This window comes from Cydia splendana, chromosome 2 (genome assembly GCF_910591565.1).
Source record: "Cydia splendana chromosome 2, ilCydSple1.2, whole genome shotgun sequence".
NCBI lineage: Eukaryota > Metazoa > Arthropoda > Insecta > Lepidoptera > Tortricidae > Cydia > Cydia splendana.
In genome coordinates, this window is record NC_085961.1 from 26,065,026 (window position 1) to 26,087,382 (window position 22,357).

Below are 22,357 nucleotides of genomic sequence, written 5' to 3' on the forward strand. Positions count from 1 at the left end.
TTGCTCCGAGCAATTATTAGGGTTGGCACCACTTGACTTCCTTTTGCCTGCACGACCACAGATAAGATAATCACTTGATTTTTGACAACCCTAAATAGCCGAAAGGGATAGTGCCATATATTAGAAAGGGACAGCATGATTCGACCCTGAACCGCTGTCAAACTTCGTTTTTGTAGGAAGTTTCCTTTCTGTACGGTAGTACTATTAATTATTCTGTGGTTGAGAGCCCGGTACGTTAATTTTAGGTTATGTCACAGAATAATTAATAGTACTACCGTACAGAAAGGAAACTTCCTACAAAAACGAAGTTTGACAGCGGTTCAGGGTCGAATCATGCTGTCCCTTTCTAATATATGGCACTATCCCTTTCGGCTATTTAGGGTTGTCAAAAATCAAGTGATTATCTTATCTGTGGTCGTGCAGGCAAAAGGAAGTCAAGTGGTGCCAACCCTAATAATTGCTCGGAGCAATGCTGAGCCGAGCGGAGCCGAGTTTGACCGAAATCAGGAGTTTCGCACCCCTGGTTATGTTAGAGCTACTTGCATAAACTGGAGTTAAATATAAACTGCAGATTGTGTTAGCATTTCACATATCTTAACATTTTTAAGAAGGCTGTTCTCACTGCTGAAATTATAATAACTAAAAAAATATTATAATAAGTACCTATATAGATCCTGGTTGTCCTGTAAGTGCAAGATTATTTAGGTTGGTTTTCACATCACCGTCACAGTATAATAAATAGTACTAACGTACAGTATGGACACTCCCATAGTCTAATAAAACATGGTCTTCCATTCCCAGAGTGACACGGGCCTACGTCACAACAACATGGCCGCTATATATAGCGCTATCGCATATTATCATATAGCGCTGTCGCATGATGACGTAGGCCCGTGTCAGTTAGGTGACCTAGAAAAGACGGGAATGGAGTACCAGGCGGAGTATATTATTATACCATGGACACTCCCTGCCTCCCGTTGAAAGTGCCGCCCACCCGCTCTCGGTTACCTCACTGTTACCGGCTGGCAAGGACGCGACGACGCGGTGCGCAGAGCGGAGGCCACGTAAAATATTCAAATATTAAACAAATATTTACAAAACCTATCAGATCACACTGAAAACAACAAAATATCTATATGGACAAAAAAATCATGTTTTGAACTTACGTAATATTTTTGTGGCCTGAATTTCCTTACAAAAATTTTGTTACTTCGTTTAAACTGATTCAAAATAGGAAAATATTGTATAAATCGAGTTTAGATACCCACCTTACACCATAATACGATTCTTATATTTCTTCCTACTACGCGCAATGAGTTTTGAGTCATTGAGGTCATCGAACTTGACAACAAAATGGCGGGAACCCTAGCACGTCTTATCTCACTCACACAAGCAAGGTACGCGTTCACCTACACGAGCTTAGACTGTGTGCGTAGGAACGAGTTTGTTTCATACATTTGATCGCCAGTGTCCGGGGTGTGTCACCGTATTCGGAAAAAGGCCTTTTTCTGCCTTCCTTGCTAGGAGGGATCAAAGTGCCACTTTGCTGATTCTAGAACACTATTTTTTTTGTATACCTAATGGATGAAACGCAGTATACGGCGACGTGGACGACGTCCACAATGTAGTAGATTTAAGTACATTCAAAATAAAAGACTTATTTGGTTGTAAAAAGAGTAATTTTATTTATAATTCACAATTAGAACAAAGTATATGAAATAAACTTGAGAAATTAATACATATTAAACAATTTTCACGTCGTTGGACATGTGTTTACCAATAAAAATATCCTTGTGACAAGGTCGGTCCTAACCGTCTGTAGGTACACTGAATTTCCACATTGACTAAACTCAATGGGGCAGGCCAGGCCACACAACAGAAAAATGCATACTTGCAAGTAATTGTTGCACTACCATGGCAATTGATTATGGAACCATATCTGTTTGTAAAGATAAATAATACAATTAACATTTTATTAATCTATATCGACTACATATTTAACATAAAGGAATATTCTAAAATAATGAAATAAGATTCCCTTGGTGGCAATCACGATGTATTGCGTCGCAGTGCTCACAAAAAGCTTTGATATTTCAATAAAGTAAATGAAATTACAAAACAATATTCACAAAATATCGGAGAGCAGCACCTGTATCAAATAGTAAAAACAAAATCTGTCGCTAAACTTCGAGGGAAAGCTCGCCGTTGCCTTTGCGACCGTACGCGTACTATTACATAGCAAACCTATAGATAAATTTACATCAAATCAGTACATGGTCACAAATTGAGCCCCAGCCCTCACTGCGGCCTCCTTTACAAGGAAAGCGACGTCGGAGCCCCTAATATGTACAATGAGTACCCACAACCGGAATGGAGACAAGCTGAATATTACAAAAGTAGAAGTCACAGCCTTATAGGGGCCAGTGAGGGCTGGGGCCGGGCTCGGAGCAGCGGGAGCATGCAGCAACCTCCCAGACGTATATTCCACACCGCACTGTAGTTCTGTTACACGGCGCGACTGAGTCTCAGTGGCGCAAGTCTTTACACTTGATCAATTTACACTTTTACACGGCAGTCGCGGCGCTACTCGGACGCGCCGTCGTCTGCGTCCTCCAGGAAGCTAAATTTATTCGACGCTACAAAGTTCTGTAACAATAGAGAAATGGTACTGTAATACGCTTTTTTTCTACTCCTCTTCCATTATCTGTCATTTATACATTCATGAACACTGATATAAGATTCATTAACATTACAACATAATAGGTTTGAAAAAAGTCTACATTGTCTTATTAGTAAGTAGTACTCACTGGTTTCTCCTGCTCCTTCATCTTGGGCAGCTTCGGGTCGGGAGTGAGGTTGCGGCCGTTGCGGTCGTCGGCGCGCGGGGAGAGGGGCCGCGGGTCGCGGTCCCGCGAGTCGGCGTCCCGAGAGTCCCGTGCTTCCCGCGAGTCCCGTGTGTCCCGCGAGTCCCGTGCGTCTCGCGGGTAGTCCCGCGGGTCGCGGGCCTCGCGGTGCTCGCGGTCCCGGGAGGCCGGCCGCCGGTCCCGGGATGGCGGGCGGCGCTCGCGGTCCTCTCGGGAGTAGTCGCGTCGGTCTCGGTCGTCCTTGGAGTACTCGCGCCTGTCGCGATCGTCTTTGGAGTAGTCGCGCCTCTCTTTGTCGTCCTTAGGGTCGCGCCTGTCTTTGTCGTCCTTAGGGTCGCGCCGGTCTCGGTCGTCCCTCGAGTAGTCGCGCCGGTCGCGGTTGCCAGAGTAGTCGCGTCGGTCCCGGTCGTCTCTGTGGTCGCGCCGATCGTTGTCGTCCCTGTCGCGTCGGTCTCTGTTGTAGCTGTCTCTGCCGCGGTCGTCTGCAAAATATTATAAATCAATTGGTTGGCGTGGTAAATAATTGCTTATAACTTCTGTATGAACACATTGATGTTGATAGTAATTGATACTGATAACAGAAACAGAAAATACACAATACATACCACGTCTAGCGCCACCACGACGTTCTCCGGAATGGTCATTCTGAAAAGAAATAAGAGTATGTTATTGATGTAACTCAAAACTAACTCACAATACAAATATGGATGTATTAAACCTACCCTGCGCCCCCAACGTTCCTTCTCATCAGTTCCCTTTCGTGCCTCCTCTTCTTGTTTACGAAGACGTTCTTCTATTTCCCTTTCCCTAGAAAAAAAAAACGATTACTTTTTGCGTTATATAGTTAAGAATGAAATGAAATCATATTTTGGGCAATATGTCGGTTTAAAGCGATCGATCCGTACATCGAAAGCCACGGAACGATGTCTAGATGACCCTTTTATTATAGCACAAATAAGTAAATATCCCAATTTTAAAAACATCATAAATATTTAAAGTCGCTTCATGTGCATAATATCAGAATTTATAGCTGGTCAAGCAAATCTTGTCAGTAAAAAAGGCGCGAAATTCAAATTTTCTATGGGACGATATCCCTTCGCGCCTACACTTTTCAAATTTGCCGCCTTTTTCTACTGACAAGATCTGCTTGACCAAGGTTGGTTTTAGGATTATACTAAGCAACTTTTACTATGGGACCAACCCTGTAATCGCGAAAAAAATTTACGCTCCCATAAAAAATAATAGCTAAAGCAAATGTCGTGTCTTACAGGGACCTAAAGAACCTGGCAGAGGTCCGCGAAAACTGGCGCATACTCCACCGACAAGAGCCATGCTCTTAATTATGACCTAAAAATGGACCAGCCAGAATGTAACAGCCAAATTTTTTTTGGCGCTTTCAGGGTTGGTCGCAAAGTAAATGTATATTGGCCGTGTCAGGTGGTACGGTACGAGTGTTCCCGGGTGGTACTGACTTGGCGGCGGTGTCGACGGGCTTGGCGGCGCCGAACACCTTCTCTGCGGAGACGGGCTTGGGCGGCGGCTTGTCGCGGTCGTCGGTGGCGGGGGTGGCGGCGGCGGCACCGTCGGCCGGCGAGGCGGGCGGCTCGGCGGCGCGCGGCACGGTGCGCGGCAGCAGGTTCAGCTTCGGCCGCTCGCGGGGCTTGTCTGCATACACCACACATTGCTTACATTTTCAATCTATTCTAGTAAAAATAATAATGTAAATCTACAATCAGAGTTTATGGCGCTGTACAGCGACGTGTACTTCAACTATCAAATTCGAAGACCCACCCAAAAAGTAAAGCCCACCATACAAAATCATCCTATTTTAACCTTTTGAACGCCAAACGGCGCATCCATTTGCCGTGCCACTGACGCCACAGAGGTAAAATTTAGTTTTGTGAATAAATAATGCCAACCTAAAAGTGGGGTGTTTTTCAGTAGATTTTCATCAAAAAACGATCGACGTCAAATGCCGTCTTTGGCGTCGTTGTCACGATTTTGCGTTGACGTCAATTGCCGTCTGTGGCGTTCAAAAGGTTAATTTGAATCTTCGTGTATTAGTAAATTAATTTAGTTTGTCTGAGGCAACAAAACAAAAGAAATGCTACATTATTTGGGTTATGAAAGATTCTAATTAGATTGAAACGGAGTGTGCATTGTAATACATATTGGGCGTTACCAGATTACCTTATTCTACTATTAATAAATCTTGGCTCCAACTAATATGATTAAATAATAACTCAATATGTATCGAAACAAATAAGTTGTGAACCAATGTCAAAAATAAATAAAATTATATTGGATATAACTAAACTTACCATCTCTGGGTGGAGGTGGGTCGCGATCCCTGTCACCGAAGCCTCGGCCTCCGAATCCTCTACCTTCGCGGTTCCTAAAATTTGCATTAAAACATTTAACTGCTATGACAAAAAAAGATTACTAAGAATATGTAATGAAAAGTAATAAGTGGAAATATTTGATTTACTGGTTATAATATGTTCTAGACACATTTGATGTATATTCAAGGCTATAGATAGCACTGTTGTTGTTGTTTAAATATAGTATATGAAGTAATTAAGTTTAGAAATGGCAGCAGGCAGTGCAGGTAATGACAGCCATGTATGTAATATAACTATTTTAGCTTAGAATCCAGAATAAAATAAATTTGAGTAGTATGTTGGTGTAAAGCGACCAGTTCGCGCATAATTAGGCACGAATCGGTGTCTAGGTAACCCGTTTCATATAGCACATAGAAGATAAAATAACGACAATCAAGATATTCTAATTTTGGCTGTCGCTTCATGTGCATAAATGTGCGGTAGGTAATGGCTCCTCTACACTATCGGCGATGATTGACGATGACTGGCGGGGACGATAATGTAGGGGGCACATTCGGCAGTCCCCGACATCGTCTATTATCGCCTGCAACCCGTGAGTTGTCGGTTTTTGGACACGCATCAAAGGGAATCGCCGGGTGGTTGCGTTGTACAGGCGATCATGTGGATGCTTGCACGATGATCTTGCCGATGATACTATCAACGATCATCGCCGATAGTGTAAAGGAGCCATAAAACTGATAATTGTTGCAATTACTAATGAAACAAATACTTAATTGGAAGTCGTGATAAATGCGTGTCGATCCGATCGATATTTCTCAACTCGCCAACAGGATTCATAAGGTTGTATGCAATCGAACCAAACTAGCGTGTTTGGGTCGTTAGTTTTTGGCCCGCGGAGCGATCACGTTATGTTGTAAGTATGAGTCGGGGTACATACCCGAAGCCCTGTCCGTCTCGCTCGGCGGTGCGGAAGCCGTCGCGGCCGCCGTAGCCGCCGCGCTCGCGCTCCCGCTCCCCGTCGCGCCCGAAGCCGCGCTCGCGCCCGCTGCACACCAACACACATTAGCTTCCTATATACTTATACTGGGTGGATTTCATCACAAAAAATTTCACCATACAAAAAAATATTTTTTTTTAATGTTTAATTTAACACGATTCTAGCTGGGTAAAGTAATAGGGGGCTGTATATTGAGGATATTTATGGTATTTATACAATAATTTGTGGCTTATATTTGAAGTTATCGCTTTCGGAAAATAAAAACGCAAGATGGTGATGACAACCATGGTATGGTAATGACTCTTTTATGGACGGTGATGATACTGCATGTACGGTAATGACTATTTGCGAACTAATTTATATATGTATTAAAAACGTATTAAAAAAACAACAACTTTTTTTAATAGTAAGGGTTTAGAACTTTAATAAACATTACAAATAACATGTTTTTGAACATAAGACTAGCTACAAAAATTATTTTTAGAAAATTATAAAAAATACATTTACTCATATAAATAAATATATAACAAGTATTTTTTTTCTATAATTTTAAATAAATTATATTCCGAAATAGACAATTTATGTATTCAATTATATTTTTGGGTTTTTACAATGTTAAATCATATTAACAATATTGTACTCTTATTATCAGTTTAAACCCGCATCTTCTTTTATCTACTGAATAACTTGGTATTTATATCATATTATAAAATTGCTGGCTTACCAATGAGCTTAATTTTTATGATATATTACTTTTTTTTGATAATTTGATTCATTGCATAAGTTTGTATTTTTGTTGTTTTATAAATTAACTTTAAAAATAGCTATAATGTTTTAAATTCAGATATATTTTGTTTAATAGCTAAACATTTATATATAATCAGTGTTTTATAAGTTGCAAGACCCCTACTTGTAATGCATGTCATAAGTTACAAAATGTTAGGTATTGGGTCCGGTGACTACCCAATGGTATAATTATTAATTGCTGTAATTATATACGTCAATTAATATAATATTATCAAAAAACATAAGGCCATTACGATAGTGAGCCAGTACGGTAGCCTATGGTCGCTTAAAACTTAATATATGTTGCTTGTTTAAACACTTTGTTTTAACACGACTAACATGCAATTACTCAAGTTGCACGATTTACATTATTAGATTATTAAAAAAAACATTTGTATGTTCTAAGTTCTAAGTGACCTAAATTTTGCCTACTTCAGTCAAAATGTTATTTAAAACCTAACCATACTCTAGTGTGAAAGAAATAGTCATATCTTCTTCTACATTTATTCTACATTTATAAGGTAGACATTATATAGTGTTAGAAGACATAGAGAACATTTTTCAAACATACAGCTTAATTTCGTAATGAATTATAGCAAAATAACTAGAAAAGTTTCTGAGAACCGTCATCACCATACACATGAAATCATCACCGGTCGTAATTTTTTCCCGGTGATGATGGGTATGGTGTTGACGATTTGAGAGTTTCTTGTTTTTATTTCTAGAATACGAATAATAGCAGTTAATGTCTATGCTATACAATAAACTTCATGTATTTTGCCATTCATTTCAGTAATTATTTTTAATATATCATTTGTAACTTTTTTAAACCAAAGCATAACGGTGATGATGCTCTGTTGTGACAAACTAAGTTTTACAAATTTGTTCGTAATATTTCTCACGATTCAATGATGTGACTTTATAGTGAAATCATTTTTTGCATTTTATACTAAAGTGAAAAATAGGACAAGGACCTTTAGCGGTATTTCGTTGGTCCTACACGGAGATAAGCTCACATTGATATTACCATGACGGTGTTGACGAATATACAAAATTAAAAAAAAAGAAATTGATGTACTTTCTCGGTGAAGGAATTATTGCATATTTTTTCATGTGTTAAACAACAACATGGAAAAGATAAACGTAAAAGAAAAATCGCAATCGTACGATAGGTATGCTATAATTTTCACTGCAAACAAAAAAGTTCAGATTTTTCCGGTAGACGGTGATGATTTTAGACACATAAAACATTTTATATAAAAAAAAACTATTAAGTTATTGGAGATGGTAATTGAAGGAACATGAAGATAATAGTTCTTAAAAACATATAAAAAAGTTGCAACTCGCACATCCTACTAGTTTTTTTTATAAAGACCGAACCATAAGTTTTCGCAGGATTTTGAAATCCACCCTACTACATCAGTGATATACTGGATAAATAGTACATTACTACAGAGGCCGGTGTAGACATACAGGAAATTGCGACTCAATTCTATAAAAATCTATACAAGAAAAGACAATCAACCCTTATGGAAAATAAACCTGATATTCCTGAAAACAACGAATTAGAAACACACCATAGTCCAATCAAAAGCTTCGATGAAAAGGAAATACTTCAGCTAATAAATAAACTGAAAACAAGAAAAAGTCCTGGACCAGACGGTATAACAAATGATTTATTAAAGGCTAGCTGTCCATTCATACTCACACCCCTAACTATGCTTTTTAATAAGATACTACATACAAAAAAAGTACCACATGAATGGACTGAATCAAACATAACTATTATCTACAAAAAAGGAGACCCTACTGAAATTTCTAATTATCGCCCAATAAGCTTAATGTCCAGTCTCTATAAACTTTTTTCAGCAGGAGTACAGTCAAGAATAACACCACAAGTAGAGGCCTATGTTGGTGTAGAGCAGGCAGGTTTCAGAAAAGGTTTCAGTACAATCGACCACCTGCAGGTAGTAGAGCAACTTATAGAAAAATACTCAGAATTCAGGAGACCACTCTACCTTGGGTTTATTGATTATCAAAAAGCTTTTGACTCTATCGACCACGAAGCAATATGGAACTCTATGACTGCAGCAAAAATTCACCCTACATACATAGAAATTATTAATAACATCTATGAAAATTGCAAAAGTAGAGTCAAGCTTGAAAATACCGGTCCTGAAATAAAAATAGAGAGAGGAGTACGGCAGGGTGACCCGCTATCTCCGACCCTATTTATAATCGTCCTAGAACAAACGACTAAAAGCTTAAATTGGAATAACAGAGGCATAAGAATGTCACTACAGGAACTTACACATCTCTGCTTCGCTGACGACATCGTGCTAGTTGCCGAAACAGCGAGAAATCTGCAGTACATGATCTCATCACTAAGTACAGCTAGCAAACAAATTGGCCTGGAACTTAATGTACAAAAAACAAAATTGATGACAAACTTCAAGGAAACACCCATTATCATAGAAAACTCAGAAATTGAATACGTAAAAAGCTTCGTGTACTTAGGTAAACAAATATCTTTTAAAGCAACAAACAACTTAGAAGAGATAGATCGAAGAATCAAGAAAACTTGGAATATGTTTTGGAGTAAGAAAGAAGTTCTAAAAAGCAGTCTCCCACTTAAATTGAAAAAGGTAGTAATAGACTCTTGCCTACTCCCAACTATGACATACGGCAGTCAAACATGGAAATACACCGAAGATGCCAAAAACAAAATTAGAAGCTGCCAAAGGGCTATCGAACGAAATATTCTGAAAATAAAACTAAAGGATAAGATAAGACACAGTGATATTAGAGCAAAGACAAAAATAATAGATGCGTTAGAATACAGTCTAAAGTCCAAATGGAAATGGGCCGGCCATGTTGCTAGAATGCACGCCAAAAGATGGACTAAAGTGGCCACGCTGTGGAAAGGGCCAGACGGCAAAAGAAGACACGGCAAACCAAACGCCAGGTGGTCAGATGAACTCCGTGACATAGATAAGGACTGGCCCAATACTGCACAAGACAGAAAAAGATGGCAAGAGCTGGAGGAGGCCTTTACCCGTGAGGGGTCCTAACCAAATTATATAAAATAATTATAGTTAAAAAAAAAAAATAGTTTAAGTGTACAAAATATATTTAAAAAAAAAAGATTTTAATTACCTTTTTGTTATGTAAATTTAATCTTTGGTTATGGAATAAATGGGCTTTTTATTTTATTTTTATTTTTATTATTTATTTATTTTACAGAGGCCGGGACGAAAGGGGTTGCCGGCCGAAGACATATAGACGGTAGGTCTGAGCGCGGGCAACCCCATTTCCCGCCGAGGTATGTATAGTACTTTTCTCAAACATGCAATGAAATAAATAAAATAAAAAATCCACGAAACCCAAGTTTTATTTATACAAAAAACTAAAAGTAAACTACACCCAAAATATAACCAACACGTACCTATATGATTATCACGCGTATGTTTTACACGAGTCGTGTATTTTTACTACCCGTATATTTTCATGTATCTTTGATTTTTTCGCCTTGTATCCGTCTGACTGTCGTTTTCGTCACATAAGTTTACATAGTCTTTCATGTTGATATCATGTTTCACATACATCGTTGCTTTATGCATGGAGTAAATAAGTATAATTTCCACAGTGTTGACGAATTTGTAGTTACATTCATTTAAAATATGCCACAAAACTGTTTCTAATAAACTGTAAGCCATTTTTCTTAGTTTCTCAAATAATAAAATTGCCATAAGCAACCATATACATACTTCGTTTTTGACTTTGCGGCAGAGGCAGCAAGTTATTAAAATCAATTCTGCTTACGCTGCCAATTCCAACACCTACGATTACAATTAATATTAATTTCATTATTTCGTAGGAACTCATATTAAAGTCCAAAAATCAACAAAGCACCATAAATCCAATAAAACAGAATGAATATTTTTCAACTTTACCTCCATAACAATTAAAAAAATATAACTACGCGTGTTTGAGTAGACCTTTTTAGCGCTAACGTTTAGATGAAATATTTTAAATGTTTTTATTTGTGTAGTTAAATTTATAATTTAAAATTATAGAATGTATTATTTATTAAGTTCATGTTGATTTTATACAAATAAAACTGCAAATTATAGCAATCATTATTTTGTTTTTTTTTATAGGCGTAGTGGCAGAGTGTCATTACGAACCATAAAGCAAATATGTTTTACACGAGTCGTGTATTTTTACTACCCGTATATTTTCATGTATCTTTGATTTTTTCGTCTTGTATCCGTCTGACTGTCGTTTTCGTCACATAAGTTTACATAGTCTTTCATGTTGATATCATGTTTCACATACATCGTTGCTTTATGCACGGAGTAAATAAGTATAATTTCCACAGTGTTGACAAATTTGTAGTTACATCCATTTAAAATATGCCACAAAACTGTTTCTAATAAACTGTAAGCCATTTTTCTTAGTTTCTCAAATAATAAAATTGCCATAAGCAACCATATACATACTTCGTCTTTGACTTGGCGGCAGAGGCAGCAAGATATTAAAATCAATTCTGCTTACGCTGCCAATTCCAACGCCTACGATTACAATTAATATTAATTTCATTATTTCGTCGGAACTCATATTAAAGTCTAAAAATCAACAACGCACCATAAATCCAATAAAGCAGAATGAATATTTTACAACTTTACCTCCATAACAATTTAAAAAATATAACTACGCGTGTTTGAGTAGACCTTTTTACCGCTAACGTTTAGATGAAATATTTTAAATGTGATTATTTGTGTAGTTAAATTTATAATTTAAAATTATAAAATTATAGAATGTATTATTTATTAAGTTCATGTTGATTTTATACAAATAAAACTGCAAATTATAGCAAACATTGTTTTTTGTTTTTTTTTTTTTATAGGCGTAGTGGCAGAGTGTCATTACGAACCATAAAGCAAATACTGCCTCTAATTTTTTTTAATGGATGAATGCCACGATGCTGTGTTACAAATATCTGTGAAATGAAAATTAAAAAAGAGGACTTTGCCGGCCTAGGCCTGCAAGATGTGTATGAAATTCCATTAACGACCTTTTGTCCTAGCCGCACCTGAAACGTCATACTTCGCAGCCTATTATAAGGAACATAACATCAATATTTCATTGCATGTTTGAGAAAAGTGTATTAATCTGGGGTCGTATATAAGATGACAATATTTATTGGCAAATGCCAGTCGAAAAGTAAAAGGCATCGGGATGACAGGTGGGAACGAAACGTCATGTGATCTTTCCATTTAAGTTTCGATAGGCGTTTTCTATTAATAATTGTCACTTTGCTGGGTCTCCTGATTATCTATGAATTGACTATTTGTATAGTTAAAAGCGAACACATTAATCTTGTAATATACTCTATCTCATTATGTTCAATGGGCACAGTTTAGCTTTCGACGTTAATTCTAGTCAAATGACGAGTAATTGAAACAAATCGTGTCCGTCCAGGCATGGGACATGCGGCATGGCACTTCATGGCAGTCGGTAGCCATTTTTTAATTTAATCCATTTCCTTAAGAACAGCATAAATGAAGGCAGATGACACTAGATATGCAGGTAGTTGTGTAGTTACCGGTCGTCGCCGTAGCGGTCGCGGTCGCGGTCGCGGCCGAAGGAGTCGCGGCCGCCGTAGGGCGCGCGCGCGGGCTCGGCCGCCGGCCGCTCGCCGTCGCGCCAGGCGCCGGGCCGCATGTCGGCCGTGGCTGCAAGTGCGACACACAATCCTAAATTAGAAGCTCTCTTTTACCTACTTCACACCTAACGGAAAAGCTGGGTCACTCAGATTTAAACGAAAGTCTTTTGTAGCGGGCCAAAGACTAGTCTGAATTGAGTTACGGCCGTGCCGCGTCACAGATTGTACTAAAAGGGCCGATCGCGGGGGGCTTCCAACGCGCCGCGGAGCCTCGTCTCGGCCGCCCGCCCGGGTGCGGAGTCCCCGACAGCCCCGCGTGCGGCGTTTCTGGTGTCCCCGCCGCCGCTGTGAGCGACGCCTCCGGCTAGAGGGTACAATTCCTTACGCTAGAGATTTGCGAACATTCCAAAGAGAATGCTAACTGATCGCCAAGCGTATTTTCTGGCTCTACAAACAGTATTAATCTCTAAGGATACAAGTAAATGGCTAGTGTAAAGGAACTGTTAGCTGGTGATAAACGACACCTGACCTTTACTCAGACCTTCCCGGGACGATTAGAGTAACTTAAATTATCAATTTTGCTACCAAGAGATGACCTCACTAGCTTCAGTAATAAGAAACCTGTCGATTGTGGCGTTAGACGTTAGCGATGTGGGCAATAATTAGATTCCGCAGAATGGTGTGCTTCCTGATAATTACTGTACTCAGTATGTACGTCCCAAGTGTGACATTAGAGCCCGCTCCATAACACTATTTGCTTATCATCATTGTGGTGCATTATTCGTACATAATGGATCAGATTACTAGGTATGCAATGTACACTTTAATGTTTTATTCAGAGGCGTTATAGACAATTGTCCCTTGTGTTGAACATAATTTTTATACAAGTGCAAAATAAATACATGCATGACGATTGAATTGAAAAGGAAAGAATAACGATCCTTTGATCCTCCTATGATTTTAGAATTAACAAAGTTTTGTACGGTGCTCTAAAAATCTGTAGGCATGATCACTAACAGCTGTTGAAATATGGTCGCCCCAATTTTGATTGGGGCGAGCATATATATATAAAGAAGCTGAATATGCCAATACGACACGATAATATGACGACATGATAATATGACAAAAAAGTGAAAGATAATATTGAGTACTGACATTCCTCACGATCGCGGTCTCGATCCCGGTCTCGGGTGATGTCTCGGTCTCGGGTGATGTCGCGGTCCCTGGTGATGTCGCGGTCGCGGGTCATGCCGCCGGAGCGCGCCGCGGGCTCGGGCGCGGCGCGCGGCCCGGAGCGCCAGTCGCCCATGGTGCGCTCCGGGTCGTAGTCTCTGTAACCAACCATACATTGCTTATCTCACCGAGCCGAACCCCCGACCCTGATGATAATAACACCTGTAAATTCTTTATTTATTTAAAGCAAAAATTTAATGTATGGTATGTTTCCATTTGGAACAGACTGGCACAGGAGAGAAGATTGGAAAGTGTTGGGGGAGGCCTTTGCCAAAGGGCACACAGAATAATTAGCAATGGAAAATAATTAAACAAACGATACGTCACATATTCTGATACAAGGCTATAAAATAAAATAAAATAAATGTTTCCATTTTAAAGGCGTTAAGGGTTGACGCGTCCGACGTTCGCTTTATAGAATCATAGGTCAGTTTCTGTATCTAAAGGTGGGATGAGACGGTTCACTCGAGTGAATGTTTCATTTTCCTTTCATTTCACGTTCACACGGTGCTGCAAAGATTATTATTTTTTTCTTTTCTTTCACTATGGCGTCGAATGAAGTTGTGCATCTTGGTATAAGTTTAATTTGTGACCATTTAACCCATTCAGGGCCAGCGACTCAGCGTATGGGTCATGCTCAAACAGTTCCGCAGGGCCAGTGACTCACATGTGAGTCTTGAATAAATTCTGATTTAAACTTAAACGAAACGTAATTTGATGTAATAACGTAAGTATCATATACGCTAACAACCATTTCTACAAGGTATATTAGGTTAAACAATTATAAACACGTATTTTTTAATGAAAACAGGGTCTAGAATATTCAAGTTTGGTTTACTATCAGTGCAATATAGTAAATATACTGAAATTCTAGATACATATGCGATGCAAGCAAACAGAAAAATCCATATTTAAAAAATACAAAAAATATATATATTTCAGAAGTTATTGACATGGCTCAAGGTATGGGTCACCGTGGCCTGGCGCTACTTGTAAAAACTACTAATGTTTCCGTAGCAGGCTAAAATAAACTTTATTGGCTTGTTTTAAAGCTTATTTCATGTTGAAGCTATTTGATATTGTACCATTTTACAACCGATTACTGTTTGGATGATGGTAAGCCACATTTTGTAGGAACCAAACCGTAGTATAATAATATTTTGTTTTGTATAAGGGGTAAGGCAACTAGGATTTTCTCCCACTGTACTTTTATGTCATAATATTTGGTGATCGTTGTATTGTATCTTAGGCAATTACCTACTAACAATGATGTTAAGGTTAATTTTCTTTTCGTTTCAATATAAAACAAGGCGGTTGAAACAGTCATCACTAACTAATATGTCGTGTATTACAAATAGTTTGTGACAAATATTTACAAGTTCTTTAAAACGTCGTGGTTTCTACGGCAGATTAGAAAGTAAGTACTATAATACATTTTAAGTTCTCTATTGTTACTAATATAATGGCGTTTACCAAAACAAAGATAAATGACCGACCAGGTGTAAGCTTATCGGACACACTTGGACAATAAACAAGGAATGCATCCGAGCGGCGGCGGCGGTATTATTTTTCATGTGGTATTTGACGTATTTGTCACAAGAGTTCAAGAAGTGATTCATCCCATCCCCCCTATTAGAGATGTATTTTGGAGTAACATGGGAAATAAATATTATTTAGTCACGATTTATTCGTGGGCGACTTTATACTCCTCCTGTGCTGTTGTGATTTCGTATTTTGTGACCATGGCTATGGATTACCGGAATTTGAACCCGCCTAACCAAACTGCAATAAGTAATTAGTTTTTTTTGATAGGCACAGAAAAACGGTGGTTAGTAAAAATGTTGCATAATGCTGTTCAACTGGCCGGCTTCATAAGCGGCGATTTATTTACCGTGCGCGCCAGGCTCGAGACCCATAAGCTGAGTCATACGTTTTAGCTAAAAACGGTTTGTATGGTGGCCCGGCGTATTGTGTACGCTCAGCGGTTCGTGGCCATGAATGGGTTAATAAAGATTTTAACAAACAAGATGCAAAGAAAGCGTCGTCGGTAATGGCTGCGACCTTGGATCGCAAGAAGAAATTTATTTGGAGCCTCGAATACATTGCTGAGAGAACTAGCCGATGAAGATCCGAAATCGTATTGTAATCATTTGCGGATGACTTAAAGTAATTTTGTAGAACTTCTATTATTAGTAATAGGTCCGTTAATAGCGAAAGAAAACACTTTAATAAGAGACAGTATACCTAGCCGAATAAAACTCCAAATTGTACTGCGATACCTTGCTACTGGCAGAGACAGAGTACCTAGAATTACCATATATCCTACTTTGTTCGTTCCACTTGAACACCATTTTATTGCTTTTACGTTATCTTTGTCTAGCTAGATAGTAGGTAGTATACCCACAGGATTCAGGAAAAATATGCAAAATCCGAATGAACGTTCATTTCTGTGTTCACACTATTCATTTTTTGTTCATTCGGAGTGCAAGTGAAAGATGCCGAATGAAAATATCCAACATTGTTGGATTCTTTCACTAATGAATTCATTTTTCATTTTGGTTCATTTTGTGTTCAGATGTGTCACTTTTAGTGAAAGATGAATAATATAGTGAATCTGGTATTATTTAAACATAATTTTATTTACTTTTAAGAATAATAGTGTATATTAAATGTATATTGCGAATTATTAAATATTGCTCCTCAAATATAAACAATACAACTTACGTATAATGATAATGTAAAGTGTCACACGATGGTTGCATAACCGAAATGTCCTAAATACATAAACCAGTCAATATCAAGTCTCAGAGCATTCGTAATGGAGCTTCTAATGTAGGTCACATTCTTCTGTTCTCGTGTTGCATGCATTTAAACGTGACTTATTGGATGCGTTTAACAATGCAAAATACAGTTATCGCACATTCTTTTGTCACATTGAAACCGTTGGAATAAATCATGCAAAATTTGGGAACAGTTGTTTGTCAAAATCGGAGGGGAGTCCCATTTTTTTTTATTCTATGCAAATGGTCGGCAAGTTTTACCTGTCCCGGTCGGAGCGGCCCCCTCGGCCCATGCGGCGGTCATTGTTCTCGGTCGATACCTCTATCCTAATCCGCCGGCCGCCGACACTCTGATAAACAAAATTATTGTTATTCAAAATGATTTCGCACAATTTCGCATATCTGTAGAGAAATATAGATAAAAAACATATGCATATAAATATTAGCCATTATTTAATACCACTAAGCAGACACTAAAAACGCCCCCTAGTTACATGAATTTGATCCTCATTAAAAAAACAACTTAGGAATGACTAACACACTTTACATCGAAACTAGGTCAGGTCAAGCTGGGCCAACTGCCGCTTCATCAGATATTTTATGTAACCCCAGATTACTGGAGTAGATGCATTGGAAAGCTGCCAGAAAATGGAAAATGCGGCTATTTTTCTGGAAAACAACCCACATATTACCCCTGCATAAATATGAAATATACTTACAAGATCGGGCAGATTCATGGCATTGATAAGGCTCTCTCGGTCTTCAAAGTCAACATATCCAAATCCTTTGAGGCGGTCACCTTCTCGCGGCAGCCTCAAGTTAATAATCTGTAGAAGATGTAGATAATTAATAATGGTACAATAATTATCTTCTGCTATTTATTACACAAATATTTATTGTACTAATACAAAACGTTGATAATTCTACATTATTTTATTATTTTTCTCAGCAACATAGGATAGTCAGAGAAGCATTGTAGATTAGGTTGCATGCTTCAAATTTAATGTTTGTAAATAAGGCTTCATTTAAATTATTGCATTTAAGAAATGAGATGAACAAATTATAAAGCCACCAATTTTGATGGACAATTTAGTTGTAAGTGATAAAAAGTTTAAGTTTTCTGTGATTATGTATGTATGTGAACAATTATTACACTTCCATTACATTAAAGGGAAACCATATTACCTTGAGTCCTTCAAAGAGGTCCGAAATGGCGCTCTCGTCCACATCGTAGGGCAGGTTGGAGATGTGCGCGATGAAGGGCGGGCGGCGCGGGATGGCGTCGTCGTCCACGGCCAGCCCGCCGCGCGCGGCGCGCGACGCCGACGGCAGCACCACCGGCGCGCGCGACCGCGACGCGTACCCATAGCTCTCCGTAGCTGCCACAACAGAAACAATGTTATTGGGTGACTACTCCCGCTACTTAAAATATTCTAAATATCGGACTACTTTTTTACTGTAACTAAATCATGCTAGATTATAGAGTAAAACTGGCTTAAAACATGGTAACAGGTTTGTAATTGGAGAGATGTGCATTTTAAGTTTCAATGAATTGACCTGTTTCTTGTTGCAAATATGTCTTTTTTGGTTCAAAATCAAAAAGTAATAAGATTTCTCTCTACAATACCAAATTCTGTAATGAGTCAGTCTCTTTAAATTTTATCCAAATCATGTAGATATCAACTTATAAGTCTGAGAGTACATTTTCCTGTTGGTGCAACAAAATGGTTAAGACCTCGCTCAGTTACACAAACGTAAAAATAGAAATAGACAACAAAAATAACAGCAATTTGTTTGTAAATTAGCATTACCTATTGTGTTAAACTCACTTCTACCTAATACCTATAGAGATAAGGAATAACTAAATCAATGATGTAATTCTTGGAAAATCTTACATCTTTATCATTTTTATTAGTAAAGTTGTTATTGCAAATTATAGACCCTCAGCAATATTTAGGGAGCTGGCCAATGAAAGACTAGTCTGAATTGAGTTGTGGCAAGAGCCATCTCGTAGATTGTGCTCAAACTGCTGGTCATGGGGGTTTCCAACAGCAGCATGTTTGTGCCTCCACCCAGCCCCACAGGTTGAGCTTCCCTGGCTAGACATGGCACCGTGATTTCTGGTTCCCCCTCCTTCTCTGTGAGAGAAGCACCCGGCTAGAATGTGTATAAATCACAAAAGACCTTTCCTCAGACCTTCCCGGGACAAAGAGAGTGACAAGCACCCGTATGTGTGTCCCAAGTACGAGATTAACATTGGCCGGCCATTGCCCTCTGCACGTCATCATTGGGTCACATATTTTTATTTTTTTAAGGCGTTAGTCAAACGAAATATATAGAATATACTTACGTTCATCATCTACAGAGTCCGCCCAGTTGTTTGTAGTCGAAATAGTAGTCGGTTCCGCAATAATATCTGTGATGTTCACTGGGATCCATTTCGACTTCTTTGATTTCTTGTTGCCTGAAAGACATTACGTAAAACTGAATTAATTTCGGTGAAAGCGTACTATATGCAATGAGAATGAAGCGTGAGTGGATGGCATTGTTTCGATGACGCATAGCAAGCGAACGACCTACTACGACCGAATCTGAAAAGCGGTTATCCATGGAGCAGGCACGTATCCAAAGGACAATCGCCACTTGCCGCACAGATGTTTCAGTACACTTATCAAAGTTTTATTTATAGTTTTAATTTATCAGGTTAGAACGAAACTACATAATGCTGAAATTTAAATAATTAATATTCTGCACAAAAAGTTAAGAATGTGGCCACGCGGTAAATCCAAACGTCTGCAGAGGTGAAATGATGACACGTTAGCATTAATAATTGAGACTTAATACATACTTAAAGGTTAAATAACATTAACATGTTTTGGGAGAAACTAAAAATATACGAAAATATCAAAATTAACACAGAAAACAAGTTAAAATTGGGGTTTTTTCACGTGACAAAATTTAAGTAACTAACCTGTAGCGGCCATATTATAAGGCTGGGGTCAAATGTTGCCAGTGATCTAAAAGCTGTCGAAATTCAAATGCTGCCATATAAAAGGTGCGTTCAGATGACCAAAGAAATAAAAAAGGGTCTTACAGACTCCCAGACTCATAAAATCCGCCCAAAAATAGAGAGTTCATACGTAAAAGTGAGATAGAGATATCTTCAACGTGGAGATCGAAATAGTGTAAGGATAAGTCACATAAGTATAGTTTGTCAAAGGACTGTCTCATTTCAATCATAGTCAGAGAGAATCATACCTTCGAATCTTTGTTTTACACCAGTACTATCACCCAAAAGAAAAGGATGAGTATAGTTTTCCTGGTTCTTACTGACTTACAAATTGGTTTGACCAACTATAGTAGAATAACAGCGAAAAGTGGGGGAATGGTCATCGCGCACTGGCTCCCAAATACCTATAGCCCGACTCCAATCTCCGCACGCGAATGTAAACTTAGGTTAGAATTGGCACAACTTGACGGTCTTGACCTAAAGCCCCCTCCAGACTATGCGCGTGAATCGCGGGCGAAGCCGCGAACGCGAGTGTGGAGTCGATTTCGCTGACTGCGAAAATCGACGCCACACTCGTATTCGCGGCTTCGCGCCGCGATTCGCGCACGAGTGTGGAGGGGACTAAAGAGAATATAATCACTTTGCGTGTACGATAAGATAATACTCTGAACATAGAAGGTAGGATCGTATAGAAATGGTATACGCGTGCCTCCGTGAGGGACAAAACATACGCAAATGCATAGAAGGTAGGATCGTATAGAAGTGGTATACGCGTGCCTCCGTGAGGGACAAAACATACGCAAATGCGACACTGTGATTGGTCGAATTTAATTGTTGCCCACCATTATCCATACTAAAAAAAGGTGGGGAACAAAAAATATGTGAGACTGTGATAAGGACAAACAATAATAGCGCTTTCTCTGCTACTCCTACTGAAAGATACGTAAGACTATCCCGTTCTGTCAGTTATCCCCACCACTCATGCCCAATCCAGTTTAATACTAGATTCATGCGCAAATGCGACACTGTGATTGATCGAATTTATTTGTTGCCCACCATTATCCATACTAAAAAAAAGGTGGGGAACAAAAAATATGTGATACTGTGATAAGGACAAACAATAATAGCGCTTTCTCTGCTACTCCTACTGAAAGATACGTAAGACTATCCCGTTCGGTCAGTTATCCCCGCCACTAATGCCCAATCCAGTTTAATACTAGATTCATGTGACAACCCTAATAGCCGAAAGCGATAGTACCGTACAGTATATGAAAGGGACAGCATAATTCGTCCCTATCACTGTACTTCGGTTTTGTAAATTTAATAAAGTTAGACCGTAAAAAGTCTGCAGCGATTTTGATAGCCCACGCAGTGCAAGTGTCATTTTAAACGTCAAACTTCTATGAAATTATGACTTATAAATAACACTTCCACTGCGTGGACTATCAAATCCGCTGCAGACTTATTGGTGCGACTATAGGAAGTTTCTTTTCTGTATTAATACTTTATTCTGTGCTAGCTGTAATCAGAGCGTGCGAGTGCGACTTGCAATCCGGAGGCCGCGGGTTCAAACCCCGGCTCGTAACAATGAGGTTTTCAGAACTTATGTACGAAATATCATTTGATATTTGCCTAGTTTGCCTTCTGGGTTGGAAGATCAGATGGCAGTCGCTTTCGTAAAAACTAGTGCCTACGCCAATTATTAGGATTAGTTTTCAAGCGGACCCCAGGCTCCCATGAGCCGTGGGAAAATGCCGGGACAACGCTAGGAAGATGAAGATGAGAGGGCAAAATATTGCTGTGCCGCTGGTGCCGCATAAAATCTCAAGCCCGAGCGAGTAGTCCTCGTGTGCCGGCGCAGCCTGTGACTCCCGTCCCGTGTCAAAGCCCGAGCTGCCTGCGCACCGATTCGAGCGCCTCACCTCTCGAGCCACGAGCCGGCGCCGCGGTCGCGATAAATGGCATGGCATTCGGGTCGCGCGCCGTATCCGCACGGACGTACGTCTCAGCAGCGCGCATTCACTTTATTGTTAGCAATATTTCAGCGTTCGTTTTTTGTTCAAATCCTTTTCGTGTGCTCTCTTGACGCGAAGTTGTTTAACAGATTTTTATTTTAAAAATTTATATATTCTTTCACAGTAAAGCTCTTTGTTGACGATGACGTAAAAACAGTGCCGGTGACAAGGGTGATGTGAATTGTGTTGTGTTGTGATTGAGATGTGCCTTGTGTAGTTCTGGTTAGGATGGGGTATGCGTCGGCTGGCACGGGGCGGGCGGCGCACGAGGCGCTGCTGGCCCGACAGGACGCCGAGCTCCGGCTCATGGAGACGATGAAGAGAAGTCTCCAGGCCAAGATGAAGAGCGACCGGGAATACGCCCTCGCACTCTCCGCGGCCGCTGCTCAGGGCCAGAAGATGGACAAATGCGAGGAACTTAACGGTACGATCTTTTCTTTGTTGATCTCTGAAGCAAAATTGGTCTCTAACTGTATAATAATAAGAACTTGAATTGCAGCTATATATTCATTAAGCCCGAGTTAATAGCTGTTATTGCCAATTAACGCTAATGGACACCGTGACAAAACAGCTGATCTAACACGCGAAAGTTATATTTAAATTATGAAGGAAATAAAGTTCCTTGTGAAAGTTTCTCACTGACGTTCGTCACCCTACCTTAC

At 39.3% G+C, this 22,357-nt stretch overlaps 2 protein-coding genes across 3 annotated transcripts in view; one reads left to right on the top strand and one right to left on the bottom strand.

Moving 5' to 3' along the window:
* Positions 1-1,657: 1,657 nt before the first annotated feature.
* Positions 1,658-19,711, bottom strand: LOC134805997 (eukaryotic translation initiation factor 4B). The gene is made up of 14 exons (XM_063779181.1): positions 19,642-19,711; positions 19,021-19,134; positions 17,856-18,049; positions 17,390-17,497; positions 16,932-17,020; positions 13,813-13,988; positions 12,598-12,727; positions 6,144-6,251; positions 5,186-5,259; positions 4,337-4,529; positions 3,587-3,671; positions 3,470-3,509; positions 2,808-3,346; positions 1,658-2,646 (listed from the first exon to the last, which is right to left on the bottom strand). The coding sequence occupies exons 1-14, from the start codon at positions 19,652-19,654 to the stop codon at positions 2,584-2,586; spliced, it is 1,926 nt and encodes a 641-aa protein (XP_063635251.1). The 5' UTR covers positions 19,655-19,711; the 3' UTR covers positions 1,658-2,583.
* A 1,941-nt stretch (positions 19,712-21,652) lies between these two features.
* Positions 21,653-22,357, top strand: part of LOC134806003 (tyrosine-protein kinase Fer) — a 69,533-nt gene continuing 68,828 nt past the window's right edge. Inside the window, exon 1 of one of the 2 annotated variants that reach the window (XM_063779191.1) lies at positions 21,653-22,119. In XM_063779191.1, the coding sequence (XP_063635261.1) occupies positions 21,924-22,119 (196 nt within the window). In that variant the 5' untranslated portion in view covers positions 21,653-21,923. The remainder of the gene's footprint in view (positions 22,120-22,357) is intronic. The other variant, XM_063779193.1, reaches the window with a different exon arrangement.